The 22,848-nt window shown below is 26.4% G+C and overlaps 1 protein-coding gene across 6 annotated transcripts in view; it reads right to left on the bottom strand.

Moving 5' to 3' along the window:
- The window catches only part of LOC114122985 (ras-specific guanine nucleotide-releasing factor 2-like), a 50,362-nt gene that overhangs the window by 14,604 nt on the left and 12,910 nt on the right, over positions 1 to 22,848 (bottom strand). For 5 of the 6 annotated variants that reach the window (XM_027985810.2, XM_027985811.2, XM_027985813.2 and 2 more), the window contains exons 3-8: positions 7,901 to 8,038; positions 7,717 to 7,823; positions 6,473 to 6,620; positions 5,020 to 5,303; positions 3,200 to 3,429; positions 1,641 to 1,834 (exon numbers count right to left, since the gene is read on the bottom strand). In XM_027985810.2, the coding sequence (XP_027841611.2) occupies positions 1,641 to 1,834; positions 3,200 to 3,429; positions 5,020 to 5,303; positions 6,473 to 6,620; positions 7,717 to 7,823; positions 7,901 to 8,038 (1,101 nt within the window). The remainder of the gene's footprint in view (positions 1 to 1,640; positions 1,835 to 3,199; positions 3,430 to 5,019; positions 5,304 to 6,472; positions 6,621 to 7,716; positions 7,824 to 7,900; positions 8,039 to 22,848) is intronic. The other variant, XM_027985812.2, reaches the window with a different exon arrangement.

The following is a 22,848-nucleotide window of genomic DNA, read 5'->3' on the forward strand; positions in this document are numbered from 1 at the left end:
AAGTATTTTTTTTTTTTTTTTTTGAAATGTCGATATAAAAATTTTGAATAGCAAAAAAAACTTGAAAATGTTAAAAAAAGTTTCTTATAAGTATTATTGCAGTTAAAAAAAAAAAAAATTAAAAATCGCAAATTGTTTTATAGTAAAAAATGTATAAGTAGGTAGCTAAGAATTAAAAATTTAATACAAGATTTTCTATAAAATTGACTTTCAATAATTATAAAAGAAGTTGAGCGGTGGTCAATTAAAAAAATTTTGTCTAAAGTTTAAATTTTTTGGAAATAAATGAAATTTACCGTGAAATAATATTAAATTTTTCATAGTCTAAAAATTACTAGAAACTCGAAACACATACACCTGCAGTTCTTTAAATTTGAATTGTCTGTACATAATTTAATTTTAAGGTATATTAAATTTATAGACGATTAAATTTTCAATTCTTAATTACTTATACAACTATATAACATCTTTTATAAATTTTTAGCAACAAAATAATTTGCAAATATTAATGATTATGATTTTAACAAATTTTGTCAATATTTTAACTTCAAACACAAGTAAAAAAAAAAATATTGCCTATATATTCTTATAATTTTTATATCACAATAAAACTAACTCGATATTTTTAAAAAATGAATATTTCAAATGTCTATAAATGAAATATACAGTCATATTAGACACTTGTGAGTATGTATTTTAAGATATGTTATTAATTGGTTTGATTGTGGTGTGAAATTATTGAGTGAAGGAACATATTGTTATATATTATGTATTTTTACTATGAAATTTTATTGTTTGTTGTTATTTATTGAACGGAAAATCGTAGACATATTATATTGAACGTATTTATTTACCTAGGTCATTATATTATTATGTTTACGTGTATAATAATTGCAATATGTTTATAAACAATAATTGCATAAAATGTTCGAGTATTAATATATTATTATTCATTATATATTTGTTGAAATTTAGATATGAACATATAATTAAAAAAAAAAAAAAGTAGTCAAGTGGGTTAGATTTCGCTCTACTGTACAGTCGATATTCACCTATCGAATGGACCTCAGCCATAGAGTAGGTATGGTATAAATTTGAATCTAATGATAGGTATCATTGTATATACGAAAAACGATTTAAAAACAAAGATGATTTGTCAGTCTAGAATAAGTATAATTTTTAATATTTTTATTTTTAATAAACTTATGATAACATTTTTTTACTTGGCCAACCCTCAACTTCTTTTATAGTTATTGTAAGTCAAATTTTTGAAAAATATTTGTATTAATATTGTATTATATTTTCAACTCAAACGCTAATAAAAAAAAATGTTCCTAATGTATTATGTATATTGTTATAATTTTTGAATGAATATTAGACCGACTCATGAGGAACATTGTATTAAGTATTTTTGATTTGGCCAAAAAAAATGTTATCGATATTTATATAAAAAAAATTAAACAAAAACGAATATTTCAAATGCCTGTCTACGACTTATACTTAATAAATAATATCAAACATTGAAAATCGTTTAAGGATAAATAGTTATCGCTATGCGATTTCGTAAAAATTTCGTAACCTAACCTAACCTTTGCTTAAATAACAATATTATAATATTTTACATCAATCATAAGTTTTACCTGATGCATTGGTACTATTAGGAAGTTTTCTAATGATCGTGCATGACATGCTGGTTTATTTTCCAATCGTTCCAAAAGGTTAACAAATGCAGGGTTTTGTTTGCATTCGGTCAAAACTTGTAAACTGTAATGATGATTTCTTACATATTCCTGGTAGATTGTCAGCATGGGCAGTAGTATGTCAAAGAGATCACCTAAAAATATAATAAAAATAAAAATCGTATGATTCTTGTAGTTAAGTTTAACATCATAATAAAATACCGCATTCGATTTTCGGTACCTATATAAACTCGAAGCTCGCGGGAATTGAAACAAATTTTAACGGCAGTTGAGATGACTTTAGATATAGTTATACCGACAGTCGACCGTACTGTATAATTTAGTTCGCTAAGTTTTAAAATGTCTAAAATATATGCCACGGACTATCTTTAATTTTATAGTATTACGGGTTTTGGGAATGTTCAACGAATCAATAAATGAAATGTAGAATTCCACTCACACGCGCAAGTGACCTTATAATGTAATATTATCTCAGTTGATTCTAGCAGTAATAGAAGCGAGTATAAAACATTATTATTGCGTTAGAGAACGTGAAAATAACTCTGTAGTGAAAATAAATGAAAATAAGGAAGAGATGGACTGGGAAAGAGATAGAAGTAATACGTTTGCCAAATTTATTTTGGCCGAGTAAAGTTTTGTGCGGAAAAGTTTTTAGTGATTACTGGAGACCAAAGCGAATACAGCAAAGGCGTTTGTTTCTATGGTGACTGCCACTTGATGCCGCTGAAGTCCTACTATATTTTTCCAATCTAAGAGAAAAAATTAATATCAAGATGGAACAAAAAAAAAACTTTACGGGATGCTATTGTTTTTGTGAAACAAGAGACCAATGTTACTGAAGGCGTGTTAACGTAATTGAATAATATTGGGAACACAGCAGTGGAAAAAACGAGTAGGTAACTATTATTAGTGTTTGGATGTAAGAAAATCGGTATGTACGTGTAACATTATCGATAACACAATTCAGTCATAGTTTTTTTTCTCCTTATTGAGGTCATCGTCAACATACCACACTTAACGATTGTATAGTACATTATAGCAGCCTGTTAATCGAAATTTGCGAGTTAAATATTAAAACGCACAAGTGACTTAAATAATTATTCAATTAAATATTATTATGAAGGAGACAAAACGTTGGTGAATAGTTGCTGGATATCGTGAGAGTATTAAAACGAAACAATAATTGACGGTAAAAGCTCACTGCTCGATATTTTCGCAAAAAGAACTAGAACGCTTTAATCTTAAATATTAATAAAAATATATAAAAAGAAAAAAATTATGAAAAATTAGTAATCACTAATAATTACAGTAATGGATTATTCAGATATATATACACAGATGTACAGTATATGTGACATTTGCACCGTGATGAAAAAAGCAATAAGCTACATTGAACAAAGTCGTTACGCTTGTCAGTCATCAGTATTCGTCACCCGCATCGATGTAATATACTTTAAGTATAAACATGCTAAATATTTCAAGATTTACATAAAACTCACTTAGGATTAAAGTGGGCCAATTTTCCATTCTGGTTGTTAGCCCCTTGTAGAATATCTGGTGAAGAAACAGTACCGTCTCGCTATTCAGGAATATCGAACTTATGTCTTCGTGAGAGCACGGTGGCTTTTTTGAGCTGGCTGCCATCCGCAAAGGGCGCAGGAAACACGTGACCAGCACTTCCAACTGGCTCACGTACTCTTCCTCGGCTTCGACCATGCGAAAAACCAGGCTGAAGACAATTTTAAAATAAAAAAAAAATTCAAATTATTATAACTATAAACGAGCATAAATGCATAATAATTATGTAACTTCAAGCACTCGATTCTATCATTATTATTAACATCATAATCATCATCATCATTAGTGTCATAAATACAGTAAACCACGTCGTGTGTACAACAATGATAAGCGACTATAATAATGTTATGTTGTTATTGTTGTTATTGTGTTGTAACTTAATGTTGTGTTAGTTGTAAATCGGTGCACGGTAACACGGTATGTATAAAGTAAAAAAACCACACTCGAAATAGTTGTGACGATTATGTAAGAGTAAACATGTGTTTGCATAAATTATATGACTATCGTGCAAAATATGTATTTTGCTTAGACAACGATCACGTAAAAAAATAAGTTTACCGGCATTTGCCGCCGTCTTGTATTGTGCATAAAAATAATATATTTTGTATGTATTTTGAATATCTACCTACGATAATTTTTAGTCACACGATTGAACGATTTAGAGATAAACTGTAAACCTAAATATATCATATTCATATAAGTTTTAATATAAAATTACATGCTTTCGATCGATATTGCTCAATTATAAAAATAATGTACACCACATTGCGGTACATATTTAATTTGATTTGACAGTTGAATAGAAAAACAAAAGACAATACATTTTTGGAGATATGTTGTATTTTTTTTTTTTTTTTTAAGAGTGTTTTATTTAGAATTTTCTGAATAGTTCCAAATATTTATAGTTTATTATACTTTAATAATAAACTTTTTGTAATTTTAAACAATATTTATAATCGTATAATGTTACAAAAATCTTTTAAACAATAAAATATCATCATTTAACAGCTCATTATTCGTTTACCGAGTATAGTAGGTAATTGTAAAAAAACGTTTAAAAATATGTTCTTAATATTATTTTTATAGAAAAAAAATATTTAAATCCCTATTCAAAAACTAAAATATTTAAAAAGTAAGCTTTTTCTTGTACTTATTTCGATTTTAGACTTCTATAATGGTGTAATACAATTACAATTATAAAATCAATAGAATAATTGTATTAAAACAAAATCCAAATAATATATATATTTTACTAAAATATTAAAATAATATTAAAACTATATCAAATTACTTTGGATTATAAAAAAGAAAAAGTAGCAAAGGTGGTCACAGTAAAGTTTGAAAAAATAAAACTGTTGTTTTATACTTATAATTTAATGATATTTTATCTAAATATTGGATAGCATTTAATAATGTAAAGTGTACATTATTGACCGCAAACCGTTGAATAAATAGTAATTTAATATGTTGATAACTATGTAATGTAGGGCACGACAAATGTAATGCATCTAATGAAATATTAAATAGTGTTTCAATATTAATCAATACCTACTAATCAATGTGACGTTTGAATGAAATTAGTTGGTATTTTCAAGGAGAGGGTTGGTATAATTTTGCAATAAATTTATATTATATTTATACCAGAATCTTGTTTCTATATTTATTTTGATTAGGTATAGTATTTGTAATTATAAAGAGGTTTATTTAATATTATAATAAATATAGTTAATGCAGCACACACCTGTTTCTTTTGCGCATACTCTCGGCGTGAGGACTTTTGATGTACTGTTCGACGATTTGTTTCCATCGTCTTCTGCACAACCATCCTCTGAAGAAACTCTGCACTTTTTTGATCTTACGCATTTCGATCGAGTCCTGGACGTTGAAAGTAGTTGGGTCCGAGAATATAAAGCTGTCTTTAGATTGTCTTCGCGAGTACGAGCCCGTCGTCCCACCGTCGAATGATCCAGTGCTCGACCCTCCATACGATGTTAACGGTCGCAGCTCCTTCTTTAATGTTAACACCTATTATAAAAACGGCACCCCAAAAGGTACGGTGTCCAGTGATATTTTAATATCTGACTGCTGACTATATAACTTTTATACATACAGGGACGTACAGGTGAAAGAATCAGTTACATCGCGAGATGTCGATTTAATATAACTTACTATAATATTATATTATTAGGTATGTATAATAATATGATCGGCATTTTAGTCAAGGTCAACTATATAAGTCGATGTAAGACGTTTTAGCAATTTTTCGTTGTATTTTTTTAGTTATTTAAAATGTTACTTGATGAACAGCAAATTATATATAAGGTAATATATACTGGAGGCTTACCTAATAAAATACTCGAATAGCATTTAAAGTCTGTATTACGTTTGAAATATGTATAGATGAATATTGAATATTGTTTAGTGTTTTGAACACTTTCGCCATTGTTAACATTTAGAACAATAATAAACGTTTTTAAGATAAATCGAACGGGGTTTTTCTTTCATTGTCGTTTGAAGGTATACATCATAGAAATGGATTCAAGTTATAAGTATCATATTATAACATGCGCAGTCAATGCCTTCTCTGAATAATATAACAACATGGGCTTAAACATTATAAACTCGTTAGTTTTACACGATTTGAACATTAATATTGGTACTCATCGGTGTTTTACTCTCAGGCTTTGAGGGATAATTTTGATACTATTTTTTTTTTGTTTTCGTGGCAACTGTAACAGTTTTAAAGAAATACTACAGCAGTCAAATTATTACTCACGTTCTAATAATAACACAAATATAATACGTTATGCACTTATATCTACATAAGTTCAATTCTACTGTTTATTTGAGCAAAATTATCTACTTGCAGGGTTCGCTACGATACAAAAAGCCCGAATTTACGTGAAATTATAAATAGTATACTCTACTTAGGAAAACCAACGATTTTCAAAATGTTGTCGATTGATATTTAATATTAAAGTCAGAATCTTTTCAATGAACTTATATAGAAAAATTATGCTAAAATCAATAATGTGACGTGTTATGAAATTTTTAAATTCAAAAAGATTAATATTGATATTTTACATTTTTAACTGTATCGGTAAGATGAAATGGAGATGCAATCATTACGTTGGGCACGTCACTATTTACAAACTACAGGGGAATAATAATTTGTTTGTAATATTATATTTTACTTCTGCGCGTAGTTTCTTGATTTCTGAAGCCGATTCATCGACCTGTTGGGCGTATTGCCATTTTGCAGTCATTTCACTCTCGACGACCTGGAGCAAATGCAAGTGCCGTTGTTCGAGCTCTTCTTTTTGTAGCAGCAATTTATTGAAACTAAAATGATGAAAATTGACGATATTATAATGAACATACTCGTAAAGCAATATGTTTTGGTCTTTATAACATGATTAACATGATATAATTACAATGACGTCGTTCATTTTTGATAGGAGGGCGGACAAGTTTAAACTAGCCCATGGTATAATTGAAAAATACCATTTGCTTCTTTCACGTGCTAATATACAGTTACATACATTTTTATCTCAATATAATTACTCTCTTACAGTATTTTATATATTATGTATAAAATATACACTTGATAAGTATAATTTTTGTACAGTTTTTGAGAAAAAATGTGGGATGTCTAAATCAAATATAATACCAGGTACTTCGCGGTGATGTAATTTTATATTAGACTAAATAAATTTAAAACTTATACCAAAGAAAACTATTATAATCAGTAACTGCTGGATATGTAAAAATCTTAAATTATTTTAAAGGTACTTTGGAAATAATAGATACATTAAAGAGTGGTTGTTTTGTTTTTAAAATTTATACTGTGCTGATAGTTGATACTGGCATTATAATAAAACAAATATAGTTTTAGAAATAAAATGTTATATGTATGTAATTCTATGTAATAATGATATTATTCCGATCGTACTACTCTTTCATAAAAAATAATTGTAAATGTACCCTACTACCCATATTTATATATAATAATAAACATGAATACAGTGATTCACGTTATGCCGAGATTATGAAATTTTATATTGAGAATTTGTAAGAAAATTGTGTATAGTGTTACTATAAATACTTGAAATGTTCATCAATTATTTAGATTGGCATTATCTTTACACAATTTAATTTTAAGGCTTTTTATAGGGTTTTGAAATATTTTTTTTTGTTTTATTTTTTTCTTATAAATATTAATAAAAATTTTTTAGCCAAATCAAAATACTTGAAAATTTAATTCCTCATGAATATGAGTTACATTTCTCCAATATAATAATAATAGGAAGGTCTTATCACCAAAAACTGGTATATCTGCTTGGGAAAAATCTGACATAGAAAAATGTCCACCTAACAATCCCCTCCAAATAACGCCACTGCATTAGTGTATTATAAGCAAGTAAAAGTAACTGTATACCTGGCTTGCTTCAAAGCGTTCACCCAAGTCTTGCAAGCCGTATCTGACGAAGCACGGAACTCGTACTGCCGCATTTGAGGATGGTTGTATGAAATGACAAAACAGTGCTGGGAAAATCACAAATCACAAATAGTGAGTAAGCCATGGTCTTTTGATAATAATAAAAAAATTATATATAGTTAACCTCATTTTCCGGGTGAATTTTCCCAGTGACTTTCGACGTACCGCTAGAAAAATCTAATTTCGAGCAGTAACTGCCCTCCAACAGTATTACTCCAGACGGCTTATTACAGCTTTCATAGTCGTAATAGAACAGTATATTCTGAAATTAAAAATTAGAAAAAAGACAGTGAATAATATGCATACATTGTACACGATATTAATAAAATATTATTTTAGATATATTTTATTATTATCATATTGTATATTGATAAATTAATTGAGCTGTAATAACTTTGATGATGAATACTAATTTAATGGGCATTGGTCACTCATATTGCATATGAAGTTATATCGAATATCAAACCAACACGAAAATCGTATCATCCAATCGAATTTAAAAAATAAATATAGTTGATGGTTGTATTATTACTTAGTACTTACTCATCAGTAAATTTAATACAGGTTTTAAAGTCAGTCACATTCTTATTTATACTTTTAGGTTTAAGTCAACGTTTAATAATATTGTTCCTAATAAACTCACTAAATTAATTATTCTCAGTGATTTAACATTTTCTTATTGATGACTCATTTGCATTTAAAAAATGAAAAATTGTATCCCCATATTATAATGATCTTTTAATTTTAGACATTTAAATTTCCTTTTAGTATTAATGATTTGACAACGGCTGAGCATATTGATTACTAATTATATGTTAGAGAAAAGAAAAGATTATCATTATAGAAGTACAGTTAGGTAATAATGTTAACTAATAGTCATTAGGTAAGTAAGTTATTGAAGATAATTTTCACCATAGTATGTTAGCATGCTTCAGATAAGTAGGTAGGTACATAAAATGTTTACCGTTCCCATTTTTTCCCAATTACCATTTTTTAAGCCATCACGTATTTTTGTCTTACTGTTATTAAAGTTATATTAAAAAAAAAAAAAAAAAAAAAAATTAAAACAGCGTGTTTTTGTGCGATACAAAGTTCACAAACTCTAATCTTTATAATTCACCTCTTATATACTAATTTTAATTTTCTGCCGGTAGTATTTTGTTTTTATATTTGTTCCTTCTTTTATTTTAACTGATGTACCCATTTATTTTGTCATACGTAGTATAGCTTGAATTGTAGAAAAATTCAATACATGATATATATTGGGGTCGTGTGAATAAAATTTATTTTGGGAAGGAATCGGGTATGAGTAAACGTGTGGGTTTATCTGCAAACATCAAGAGAGGAACCCGGTACGCCTTTTAACGAGCAGGTATGTATGGGAAGGAATCGAGATTCGCTTATTGTATGACATACTAGCCCCTCGGAGCTTCCCCCCGGGAAGTCCACCTATTATATTATATAATCATATACATCCGGCATCTCTTTATGAATATATATATATACCCGTTCAACGACAAAGCGAAACTAAACATCGAGTATTCGAGTAGGATTAATTCCTTTGCCGTTTATCGTACATTCAGGGTTGTCTTAAACAGGTGCAGCCATCTTAAATACAGTTTATGTACTATATTATTATTATTATACTATAGATGTACAAATATATATATATCATACCCTACACTGCCTTTGTGCACGCGTATTCCACGACGTCAAACGGATAATTAAATAACGGTATTTTGGTCTCAACGAGTAGCACCTTCCTATACGATGATATTCGCCGTACCGAAGGGTTAACCCCACACCTCTCACAACCAAAGGTCGCCAGTAATATTTGTCAAAAATCGATATCGGTAAGAGAGACGTAACAAAGCAAGTTTTCTGGTGACGAGACGACCTAGCTATGTAGGTTTTGTTGTTCTAAAACCATTATTGTTTTCCAAAATCAACACATCGACAAAGGTTTCTTTGAACGACAATAGTGAGCGTGTATGAAAGAGAGTGAGTGGCAATGAGAGTAGATGAAGAGAATATTGAAATGATAATTACTAAAATTGCTCCAACAATAGTTTGTTTTTCTTTAAGTTGTTTGAAAATCTAAGAAATCCATTTTTGACGAGATCATGATAAGATAAGGTCAAAATAGAATAAATAATAATAATTATAATGTACGCGCTATGAAAACGCTCACTTTATAGTTTGACAATATTTCCACATAAAAATTATTATTACCAGTTTGCTTTTAAATACAGTAATACCTACATGAAAAATTATAAGCTACGTAGGTATAGTAAAATTAAAAATAATAATAATCATAAAATATTAATTTTATTCATAATAAAATATTTATAATTTAGCTAGGTTTGTCAAAATATGTTTAATATAATATTATAGAACTTATGTATAAATTATGCATATTTATCTTATACAATTTTGAAATCAATATCAATATTGAGAGAATTTACATTAATCGATTACAAAACCATTATTTTTACAAGAGTAGATAAAATAATGCTGATAGGTATCAGAATAATGAAGTTAGGTTGGGTGTGATACGTTTGTGTTATTAATTTAAAAGCAATGATAATGATTAACTACTGCATTGGAAAAACGATTATTAACTCGTGATGGTTCAGACCGTGATAGTTTTATTTTCTCTATGAGAAACTTTGTATCAATTGTTTTGAATTGTTATAATATATTGAAATGACATAAATTATAAAAATACGCATCACACTGTTCTAAGCGGCCAAATAGAATTTTTAAAGAGAGTTATTTCGATATAAGAAAATAATTTTAATAACATGAAAACAATTTAAAAAGAAATAATTGATTAAATTATACAGCACTGTAAACATTTACCCGTGTAACCGCGTGTAGATGTGTGCTTGCCATTTTTTTCTAAATACACATTTTTTTAGTTAATCAATAATGGTATTGACGTTCGAATAGCCACTAAACAATATTAGCTATAATAAAATAGTATTTACTATAGTTATTAATTATTATAAGATACAGATTTATCATTATTTGTACTTGATGGTATCCGTGATCCGTCATGTGCAATTATAAATAAATTATATAGCTATGATTATAATTATACATTATATGTCGAACATCAATATCTGTTATAGCATTGATCTTTAGATATCTGAAAAATTATTAGATTTCTAACATTTATTGCAGTTGTATACTAGTCAATAAAATGATAGGTTGATTATTTTCAATTGTGATACCAAATGGTTATTATTTTGAAAAATAGGAAAATTATTTCGCAGAATAGAACACATTATAAAAAAGTTATAGTTGATGTTTTTAAAAAAATATGTATAAAATAACCATTGTTTTATTGTGATAAAAAACTAAGGATAAACTTTTCCTTTTTACCACACTTCAAGTGTATGCCAATGGTGACATTAATTCATTGTTGTAGAGAAACCTCTACATTTTATCGTTATTATTTGTTACATGGCGAATCGTATAGGCAAAATAGCTACAATACTGTATTGAAGGAAGTTTTAAACTGTTCAGTGTTCACGTTTGGAAATAATATAAGGGTCGACTTTATATTATTATTTTATTGATGAAAACTGGCTGTACTAAAGTGGATTTTAAACAATTATTTTAATTTAAATCATTAATTAATTATCTAAACTTAGAAATGGTGTGATTAATTATACAGGTAATGACTAATGAATCAAAATATAAGTACTTATAATCTAAAATTTAAGAAAAATAAACAACTCCTGCGTTTATTTAGCTTTTTTAAATTTTGGAAAATATTATTTACTAGCTGACCCCGTGCACTTCGTTGCCCGTTAAAAATTCTAATTCTATAATATGATTCACTAAGACATTTTCATTAACCATTTTGATTCTCAAAAAACTTGTTCAAGCACCACTTTAAAATTCGAATTTTGTAAAATACGTTCTTATTGCACACTTAATTTGTGGTACGACTTTACGAATGAACCGTGTAAATTGCAAGCATCGATCTATCATTGTTCAGGCTCTACGTTTATCAGTCAGTGAGTTAATCAAGTAATAATATTATTGTCATTCTGCTTGGCGTTGCCCGTGATACTCTTATGATCATGCGAGCAGTATATTACCATGTAGGCAATCCACCACGGGTGGATTGCGGACCCCGCAAGATGTATACGTAAGTTTATAATTATGTAACCCTTGAGTTTCAAAGTTATATCAATTTTTTTTTTACTACAGTGAATAAAATACAATAGGTAATGTTCCATCTCGTGGTTTTCATATTGTCATGTTAGTCTATTGCTGTGATTTTGACTTTTGAGATTTACTGTGGACATTGACTTATTTTGCTAATTCTTATTTTTGTTGTTATGGTTTTGACAAAATATAACAACAGGTCTACAACTATTATATTCAATAATAACCAATAGTGACCTTAATATAACTTATTTCTTGCTAGACAGTGATGTCATTACATTACATATTATTACATTTACATAAGTATCTTCTCTTTAGGAGCGATTAATCAGTGAAAAATGTTACAAAAACGGGGACAATAAATAATAATTATAAAAAATTGTTACTATGGTCACTGAAAATAAAATAATAATAATAATAATAGTCTACGTAACAGGCTATTATTTATAATAATAATTGATAACTCCTTTGTTTATTAAGTTAGAGAAACGATCAAATGCCATAAACCTTCTCCGCAATGAGCTCTTCAATTAAAAAAAAAAAAAAAAATCTTAATGATCGGTTCAGTAGTTTCCGAGAATATAGGCCTCAAAGGTTTACATTGGTTTTCATTTTCATATTTTTATAATAGATATAAAAATAATTTAATTTGTATTTCAAATTTAAAAAATCAATGAATAAATAATACATAATATGTCAACTACATAAGATACGTTACGTTATAATGTATACTGAGTGAACCAACTGACCAAGGTGTTTTTTTTTTCATTACCCATTGGACAGCTCAGATAGAAAAAAGCAAGGAATATATAATAATATTATTTATAACAAATTTATCACTTCCAACTCAATAGTTCTAATATATAAATTATTTATTACTTATATTACTTCAAAAAATATTTTTATTTAATCCATTGTCGTATAAAATGGAAATATATTATATTTCTCAGAAGGTAAAATACAAAAAAAAATATTACGGTAGGTATAGTAGTATATGAATATTGAATATATTACAAATAATATTTTAATTTAACGTTAAAGAGCAAAAATTAATTTTAAATTTGTGTTTTTAACTTTCAATTTCATATACACAAAAATTAAAATACGAATATAGAGAGAAAAAAGTTCAAAACATAATAATATTATGTTACGTATTGATAGAAAAATATAATACCTCGTCCCAAAAACTTTATACATGGAACATTGGAACATGTTCTTTATATGTGTTTTTATTTTTTATAATTATTGTATTTTCATCTATAAAAAAAAAATATTAATATTTATTTTAAAATCTCAAAAATAGTTCTAAACATGAAACGGATCGTACAAGAATTTCTTATTAAAAATATTTGAAAGACCATATAATAAAAACGCTATAAAGAGTATATAACATAGAAAAATAAATCAACGATACGTTAATCAGTTCGTTTGTATAATAATAATTATATTCTATTTAAGTGTTAACATAATACTAATTACCAAAGTGTTGTATATACTACCTATCTCATTATTTTATTTTAAACAATATGAAAATAAAAATACATAGGCACGCGTTTTTTTTTAATTGGCAGTAATTAATATACGAAGTTACGACTCGTATAGTTAAGAATTTCGGGACTTGGATAATAAAAAAAAGACAGATAGGTTACGTACCAACTGAAATAAATATTATTATCTTGAAATCTTGATACAAGTGTATAAAACAAATGTATTTTTCAAGTAACGTTTGTGATTTATTGGCAGATTGGTAGTTCATTTTTGGTTCATAAACGATGATAAAAAAAAGGAACAAACGGTAAATTGATTTTTTTAGATTTACAAAAACGGTTCTTATGCTATTACTCTGATAAGATAGAAATAAAAAAAAATGATAATAATAATAATAATAATATAATAATAATAATATCCAGCGTTAAATGAAAAAAAAAATCGATTTAGTAAACATGTACTCGGAACGATGGAACTTATGTATTATGTACGAGTACGACGGCTAAGCTATTAAAAACTATTTTAATTATGTACAGTTCCGAGTTAATTAAAATCAGATAACTAACCCACTCCGTGCTTATTAAAATTCACTAAAATATGAATCTCGGATTCGATTAAAATAACATCTAGTTTCGATGAGTAATCAGTTTAATGGAGTTTCCGCTCATAAATCATATAATTATTGTTATAATATTATTATTATCGAATAAAAATTAAAAACAAAATATTTTCATGATTGTCATCGCAAATTAAATACGAATTTGATTATAGAATATTTAATTGACTTTTATAAGCGTAGATTCGAAATAGTTATAATTTGATTTGCTACTGGTCGTGTCTCTAAACAAAAATAAATAATAAAAGGTATAGGTATACTAAAATAGGAAATATGACAATATCGTTATAAAATCATAATTCTTAGTTTTAAAAAAAAGCATATTATATCGTATATATATTACACATTTATAAAAGTTATAAAAAGTTGAATTATCATATATTATAGAGATTTATTATGTTCTAAAATTATCTAACTTATAATAATATGATATACTTCGACTCATTATAAATAGGTATAATAAATACATTAAAAAAAATTCTGTTATAACCATAGCAAGTCGCAATACCGTATAGTATATATTATTTTCAGAAACCGTTTCCAAAATGTCTCACTACCGTGCATTATTTATAATAAATACATTACATTTTTTACGTTCTATAAAAATATATATTCAAATTTTGAAAGCTATTTTTGTACATAAATAATATTTGTGCAAATAAATTTCCAGTCAATAGAGTAATTTTACATCAAAAACAAATGCCCTACGATCTACGTATAATGTGATTAAATTAGAAGATTACTATAGACTATAGAGTATAAATATCTAAATGTAAATAACAGCACACATATTTTTGTTCAAATACTCAACGAGCCTGAACTCAAGCCTGGCAAGAACTAAGAAGCTCATTAAAACAAAATCATTAGGATTATGAATATTTTTCGATCAGACATACTTTGAATGTTTTTTTTGATATGTTTGTGGCTGATAGTTAAGAATACACGAGTATAGTCGTTTACCTTCGTGTCAACGGCTACGGCGTAAAGAATACAATGTTTACGCAGAAAAAAATCGTTATATTGTATTAAGAATTATGATTTTAACCGTTTGATATTTGCTATTAGTGGATTTTCAAAAATAAATGATCTTTTAACTAATACTATTGAGTGATTTTAGATACATGAGCTGTCAGCTGATACAATTTCGACATTTTACTGTCGGCGTCGTTAGGTTATAGTTTAAACAACTATAGTTAAAATATTAATTATAAAGCTGAATAAACGTTTATCATTACAGACACAAAAATTTCGGTTGACATAACTGAATTTCAGGGACTGACTAGTAGATTGCAGGTATTTTTGATTGATAAAGAATATAAAAATTGGTAATATTAATAACAATATTATAAATGAGAGTGCGACTCCAACGTACATATTATTATAAAGGTAATCTGTCCTCTCGGAAATTCCAAAGAAAAACGTGTGCTCGCCAATAATAGATATATTATACATAACTGAGTACTTACTTACTACGTCCCTCAACAACAATAAATACAGTAACAAAATAATTTTTTATCATTAGACATTATAATACGAAATTATTTAGGTACCTATAGGTACTCGCAATAAAAATAAAATATTATGGTGAACGTCACGACACATTATGTTAATGATACGGAAATAAACCTGGGCGTTGTTTAATTTAATTTAATTATACTTTTTAGTGGTTCTATCTGTAACGTTTAAACGGTTAAAACGAAATAGCATATCATTACAATTAAACCAGGGGACCACGTTTAATTAGGCGTATAGCACGTCAGCAATACAGCTGTGTTCACAACTCGCCATGTCGTATATTTTAGTATAGCGTCGAATATAATATGCAACTTGTTGCCTGTTGGCAAATTATTACTACTTACAAGCATTATGTATATGTTACCTGCATATTGAATACACCAAACGATACGACACGGCTAGTTGAGAATAACAAAGTTCACTTTTGTGAAAGATAAGTTATCTATGTTTGAACTAAAAAAAAAAAAAATTTGAAAATATTATGGGATGCATCCGTATGAAACGTTTGTCTGAAATGCGAGTAATAGTTATCAGCTAGTCCTAGTTACTATTTAACGATAAATGTATTGTTCAATTAATAAAGCTCAAATGTCCGTTAAAGTTGAAATGTACACAACATTAACATTTTTTTGATGGGATTTCAATATTATTTCTATAAGTTTATCAAAATTATTAGCATTATTCCAATGAATTACAATTAAATTTATTTAACAGTTGCAAACCAAAATTTGTTTTATATATTGTCTGTCACAGAAATTAACCAAGTAGAAAAATCATATAGAATCGATAAAATTAGGCTGTAATTCCGGGTTTTTTTGTTATCACTAAGCATTTTAATAAAATCAATATGCTATGACAATATTATCTAAAACATGATTTAGTAATTCACGATTATTAGCCCATTAAATTAATTATTTTTTTATGCAGTCGGAGGAATAGTAAATAATTATAAACATAATTATTGCACCACAATTTAATGTACATATAAATGCAATTCTATCACCTGATCGAACCACTAAAAAACTTTTGTGCATAAGTATATTATACGAGTATAATATTATACATAGTTAAAAAAAAGATAAAAATGTTTCGGTAACCCGATAAGACGTTACAACATGTTTGTTACGAAGTAATGTAAACCTACATTGATGGGTCTTGGTAAGTATTATAGTTATAATTTTATTTCACAATATTCATTACACTATTACAGTAATTACTTACAAGCAATAATTCATCTTATGTTTCAATAAAAAAAAAAAATAAAAATATATTAAACAATTTATTGTTTCGTGGAAATATTGATATTAAATAATACCTCTACTTATTAGATATTGATTTTAATTTATAACGTTATCATATTATATGTTCATGGTTATTTTGCATGCCTACTGGCACTGAGTAATGATTGATATCATCTATATCAAGATTATTTAGTGACTCAGTGACATGATCGGACTAATGACATAGTGTCTTAGGAACTATCTTAAATCGTAATCGCAAATGGACGGCAAGGGTCTAAATTACAATAATATAAATTATATTAATTGGATTTCATTATTATTATTATTCGATGTTATTAACAAGGATAGTTTTGGGATCTGATATATTGTTGCTGTGGGCATATACAATTTGTAAATGAGTAGTTAAATCATAATATTATATTATTATAATTTTTGAATTAGTGTTGAAGTTTAATGTATGATATTACATGTGACGCCGAACTGTGAATACCAGTATATTTATTTATGTTGTAATAGATGGGGTCAACCGGGTTTAAATACCCCCTCCTCCCGTGATGATCACCTTGTCAAACATTTTAAGACCTATTAACTTTATGAAACAATTGTAAAAACATTTTTTTCATTCATCTAATATTATACTATTTTAGTGAAATAATTAAATAGAATGGAGTAGTATACGTTCTAGTCTAGCATTACTATCCAGTGTCCATAGGTATTGCACACATTTTAAAATAGATAAGTAACTAACGAATTTAGTGTGACTCCAAACAAATTAGAATTAATGATAAGATGTTTGTTTTGTTTTAAATAATAATATGTCATATAAGGTGTGTTTGGATTTATTTTTATATCTACATGATTCTACAAAAATATGTTTATCATCAATTTATTTTATAGCCCACACCCCTTATCTATTAAATATTTCTAAATAAGACCTCCGGTATAGATCAATTACCTATAATAATAGTTTTATCAACCCGCCGTAGCGTTGTCTTGTCACCCACTTAGTGACGATTCAGAAAATTGTTGTTACATAGATACTGTATACTAGGAAATCGATGACGTACAGACTTTTATGAAAGAAACGACCAAAAATATAGGGTTGTCGCTGAGTATCTATTTCTATTTTCTCTATCTTTCTCCTCGTTGCTAATCGCATAATTATAATGACACATAATATATATTATAATAGATATTAAAATCTCTTTGTAGTTTGTACCTAAATAATAGGTACTTCGTATCCTCCGTTTTCTGTATTCTCCTGTCTGACAAGGACGATTGACGTCAGCATGTCCTTTAATCATGTCATACGATCACGTACGTAAATCTTACACTTGAAATAACCCGCGTATTTATACAGCAGTATATTATTACGTGAATAATATTAAATATAATAAAAATAATACTTAAATTCCTGATAACGACAAGTCGACAGCTATAAATCTAGTTACATTTAATATGTCCACCTACACACACGCACGTGCACTGTAGACGATACACTAATATTATTAAAATGTACACCACTAAAGTACATACTATTGTATCTATATTCTACAGCAGTGCTATACTTATTTAAGTTGTATTGTAAATATTTTGGAAATTTTTTTGCAGTGTGGTTTAAATCAATATAACATATACAAACATTATGTGTATTGTGTATTGTGTATTGTGTATTGTATATTGTATATAATATTATAATATAATATGTATAGGTACTAGGCAGGAATGTAAGATAATATTATGAAAATAAACAGTTAGAATTAAACTATAAAATGAAATGACATTTACGTCGTTAAATGTATACTGACTGTCGACAAATATAATAAATGTAAAATAATACTTGTATTATAGACCAACAAAATATAATATATTTCTAGGTAACTTTTCTTTTGATATTTTAATTACAAAGTGATTTTTATTAATAAAATGAAAAATTAATTTTTTTTGTCATTGTAAATGTGTAATTTTAACTTTCATAAATATAACTTGCATTGAAATCAAAATTTAGGTCAATAAAAGAACGAATAACTCTACAAATTAAAATGTGACAAGTGACTTAGCCATAAACCCGTCAACATTTATTATAACCGAAGTATATAAAAACTGAACAACAAATGGTGAACTGATTTATTTCAATTATTTCGACTAGTGAAGAGATTTGCTGTTTTGCACAATTCTAAGTGTAAAAGCAAAATGAAAGAGTCGTATTTGTACACGAGCTTAGCAAGATTGTGACAATCGTTTAAATGGTATTTTATTGTTTACACATTACAGTGATAATATTGTTTTTGAATTTATTGTAGTTTCTAATTATCGGTAATTTGATTTCTAGTGCAATTAATAATTATACGAGCTTTAAAGTGTACATTTGATAGAAATAGGATAATTATAATTCTGAATTGTGAAGAGTTGATTATATAAATAGAATTTAATATTCTACTTATAACAGCAAGTTTTAAAAGAGGCTATCTCATTTAATAATAACTCTAATTATCATTCAATATTATTAATGGGTAGGTAATTATGATTATAAAATAATATTAAATTATCACCTAAAAATACGCAATAAAACAACTATAAATTATGTTATTTTCGTAAAATATTGTCATTTCCAACAATGGCTTAGAAACAAAACCTTATATAGTATAGTAATTATATTTTCTATTACACGTGTACTATTATACATTATCTACGAATAATAATCAATCTCATGTCCAGTGGTTAACTTAGCATCAGGGTGGTTCAAGACTTCAGGAAACAGTCAGGAGTATAATATAATGTTTATATAGTATACACTCAATTCCACTAAAGTAAGTTTAAGTTTTACTAGTTATGCTACTTATTACTAATAATAATCATTTCATCTTCTCATCTACAATATTATTATATTGATACGTACGATATTATGTAAATAATCCGTATAATATCGAATAAAATTGCAGATAATGAGAAACTAGGCATTAGGCAAACATAATAACAACTATCATTGGTAATATAAATTATAATTTAACTGAAAACTATATTTTTAGTGTTTTTATTAATAATTATTAAACAAAAAGTAATAACCACCTAATATATGAAAATAATATTACTAATAAATTTTAATTTTCTGTGTTTTTGTTAAACAGGTATTAATAAATTTCAATTTACATCAATAAAAAAATATTTATAAATAATAAACCAATTTTGTAAATACAATTTGAATTTTAATAGTAAAATTTCAGTGGGAAATCAAGAATATTGTATTAAGACTCACCACGAATATTATGACTATGTTTTTACATTGCAAGAAAGAACAGCTTGAAAAAAATATAAAAGTTGAAAATAATAGTATTTTTAACGTTGGTTGTACTTGAAATGATATAAAAACATTGAAAAAACATATTATAACTAAAACCAAGCTTCAATAAAGGGACACAATTAATATATTTCGTTGAAATAAAAAACATAATATATGAATATAACTGCTATATTTTACCTAAGCATAAATAAATTATATATTTCTTATTATATACTACGTATTTGGGTAGGGTTGGTAATAATACCTAATAAGCTATTTTTATTAGTTATTTAATCATAATAAAATATTAAATGAACATAAAAAAATGGATACCTACACCAAAATATATTTATAACCATTAGTTATTATTAGATATCAATAAAACAATAAAACATATGGTTTCCCAAAGTTAGGTAAAATGGTAAAATTAACATAGTAGCTCGTATGTATTATAACTAGAAGTATTAAATAATTAATAAATAAATATAATATTATATAAATAATTCTTTTAAATGTAAACACTCGTTTTCCCGATAAGAATAAATTTACATAAATTATATTTTTGAATATTTTTTCTGTATAATTTAATACTATTACAAAACAACATCAAAATGTCAAATGTAAAATGTCTATAATATGATAATAGCTCAATAAAACGTATTTTAAAAATTAAATAAAACATATTAATCAATAATTTAAAATATCTTTGATTATTCATTCTAAAATTAAAACCCAAATAAGAAAATTGGATTTTCCCCGTAAAAAACTTTTTTTCGAATTATCAGGAAAAGTGTTAAAATACGATACATAATACACCAAAGTTTTAAAATATTTATGCTAGTCCGTATTCCGTAGTTCGTTGATCATATTATTACTAAAAGAGACCTCTAAATTAAAAAAAAAAATTATTAACATATATCATGTCCCTTGACTAAAAGTTTCCATATAGTCCATTCCAATACTGTCTACCCATATACTTAACCTAACCACTCCAACGCAGTTGTAAACATGGTTTTATAAGAGCTAACTTCTGCTATTATATTATTTACAATTATCACTTTTAATAATATCAACTTTTAGTTAGTAGTTACTACTTATAGTATACTTTGTATTATAATATATGTATCACTTTGTTATAACTATTATTTCTTAATTATATCCATTGTGTTAAATACAATTATGAACTGTGTAGCTTAGAATTTATTATCTATGGATATAGATAGCGTTTAGCTGGCAAATCTTATTTTTAATTTGATACAAAATGTAATAGTAGTGAACTTAAGTTGTAAAGCTATGTTTTATGCATGTAGTTTACTTGGTCCGGAGGGATATATAATTATAATAAACTAATAAATACATATGAAGTATGCATCCAATTTCAAGTATTTACAGTGATAAGTTTTTGAATTACAACCATATAAAAAAAAATCGATTCGAAAACTGGTTTTGCGCAAAAATTCCCGTTTTTCCTTAATTTTTTTTTGGTTTATTTCGGTACTTTTGAAAATTATTGGGAATTTCAAAAAAAGACTTCCCCAATGCACCAACTAGATTCACTTTCAAACCGGAAAAGCTACTAAAGTTGAAAATTAAAGCATTATTTCGACACGTTCTCGTGTACACAGACACAAAAAAAAAAACCACACAACAGTATAAAATCACTACATTCATCACTCCGCTCAAAATCTAATATACATATAATATATATTTACTTATTAGCACTATTAACTAAGTTGTACCTATAACATAGCAACTACTATCTTTATTAACGTTATAGAGTATAGAATATAAAAGAAATAAAACAATAGCTATTTTTTAAATTGTTTAAAGTAAATTGAATATACGACTAAATAATATGAGTTGTTTTAAAGCATTAGATAATACTTGTGAAAATGTCATTATTTATTTATCAGAAAAAAAATGACCCAATTCTGCAAAATAAAATAATAAAGTGAAATATACATATTTTAATTAAAAGTATGTGTACAAATGTACTTAGGTGAATAATCAATAGACAAAATTCACACATTTCACCATACGATACCATATTATAATATAATATTATGTATATATTATTGTCTATATACTATAGGTAATATAATATAATATGTTATGTACCCAGCTGTTTAACATACAAATGATGTCAGAGGATATATTTTTTAAACTTTTAATAAATTTAAAACTAATTTACTCATCATTATTGATTTGTTTTAATCATTAATGTCATCCTATTACTCATGTAAATAAATTATAAAACCTTGAGAATAGCTAACATTTTTTATAGAAAATTATTTTCTACAACTATCAAAGATCAAACTAAGTATAATTATTTAGAAAATAATTTTAAGTTTCAGAACTTCAGGCAGAGATATTATCTTGTGCAAACTACTATAATGTGCCAACTATCAATATATTCCTCTTCTCACAACATTAAATGTTCGGAATTCGATGTTTATTTATGAAAGTTTATAAAATTTTTTTTAATTTTTAAAAATATTGTTTTGACTGTTATTGAAAAATTAAAACCTTAAAAATCGTCCTAAGAAAATATATTTTTGAAAAAATATTGTGTACATTTATTATAATAATAATATACAATACAATTTTATGTAAAAATTAAAAAAAAAAAATAATAATATTTTTGTATTTCTTTGGAATTATTAAAAACAAATACAAAACTTTTTACTACGAAAATTCTTTGTGTATATTTAAAAAAAATATTATTCCAAGTATAAATTATATTAATATGT

This window comes from Aphis gossypii, chromosome 3, assembly GCF_020184175.1.
Source record: "Aphis gossypii isolate Hap1 chromosome 3, ASM2018417v2, whole genome shotgun sequence".
Taxonomy (NCBI): domain Eukaryota; kingdom Metazoa; phylum Arthropoda; class Insecta; order Hemiptera; family Aphididae; genus Aphis; species Aphis gossypii.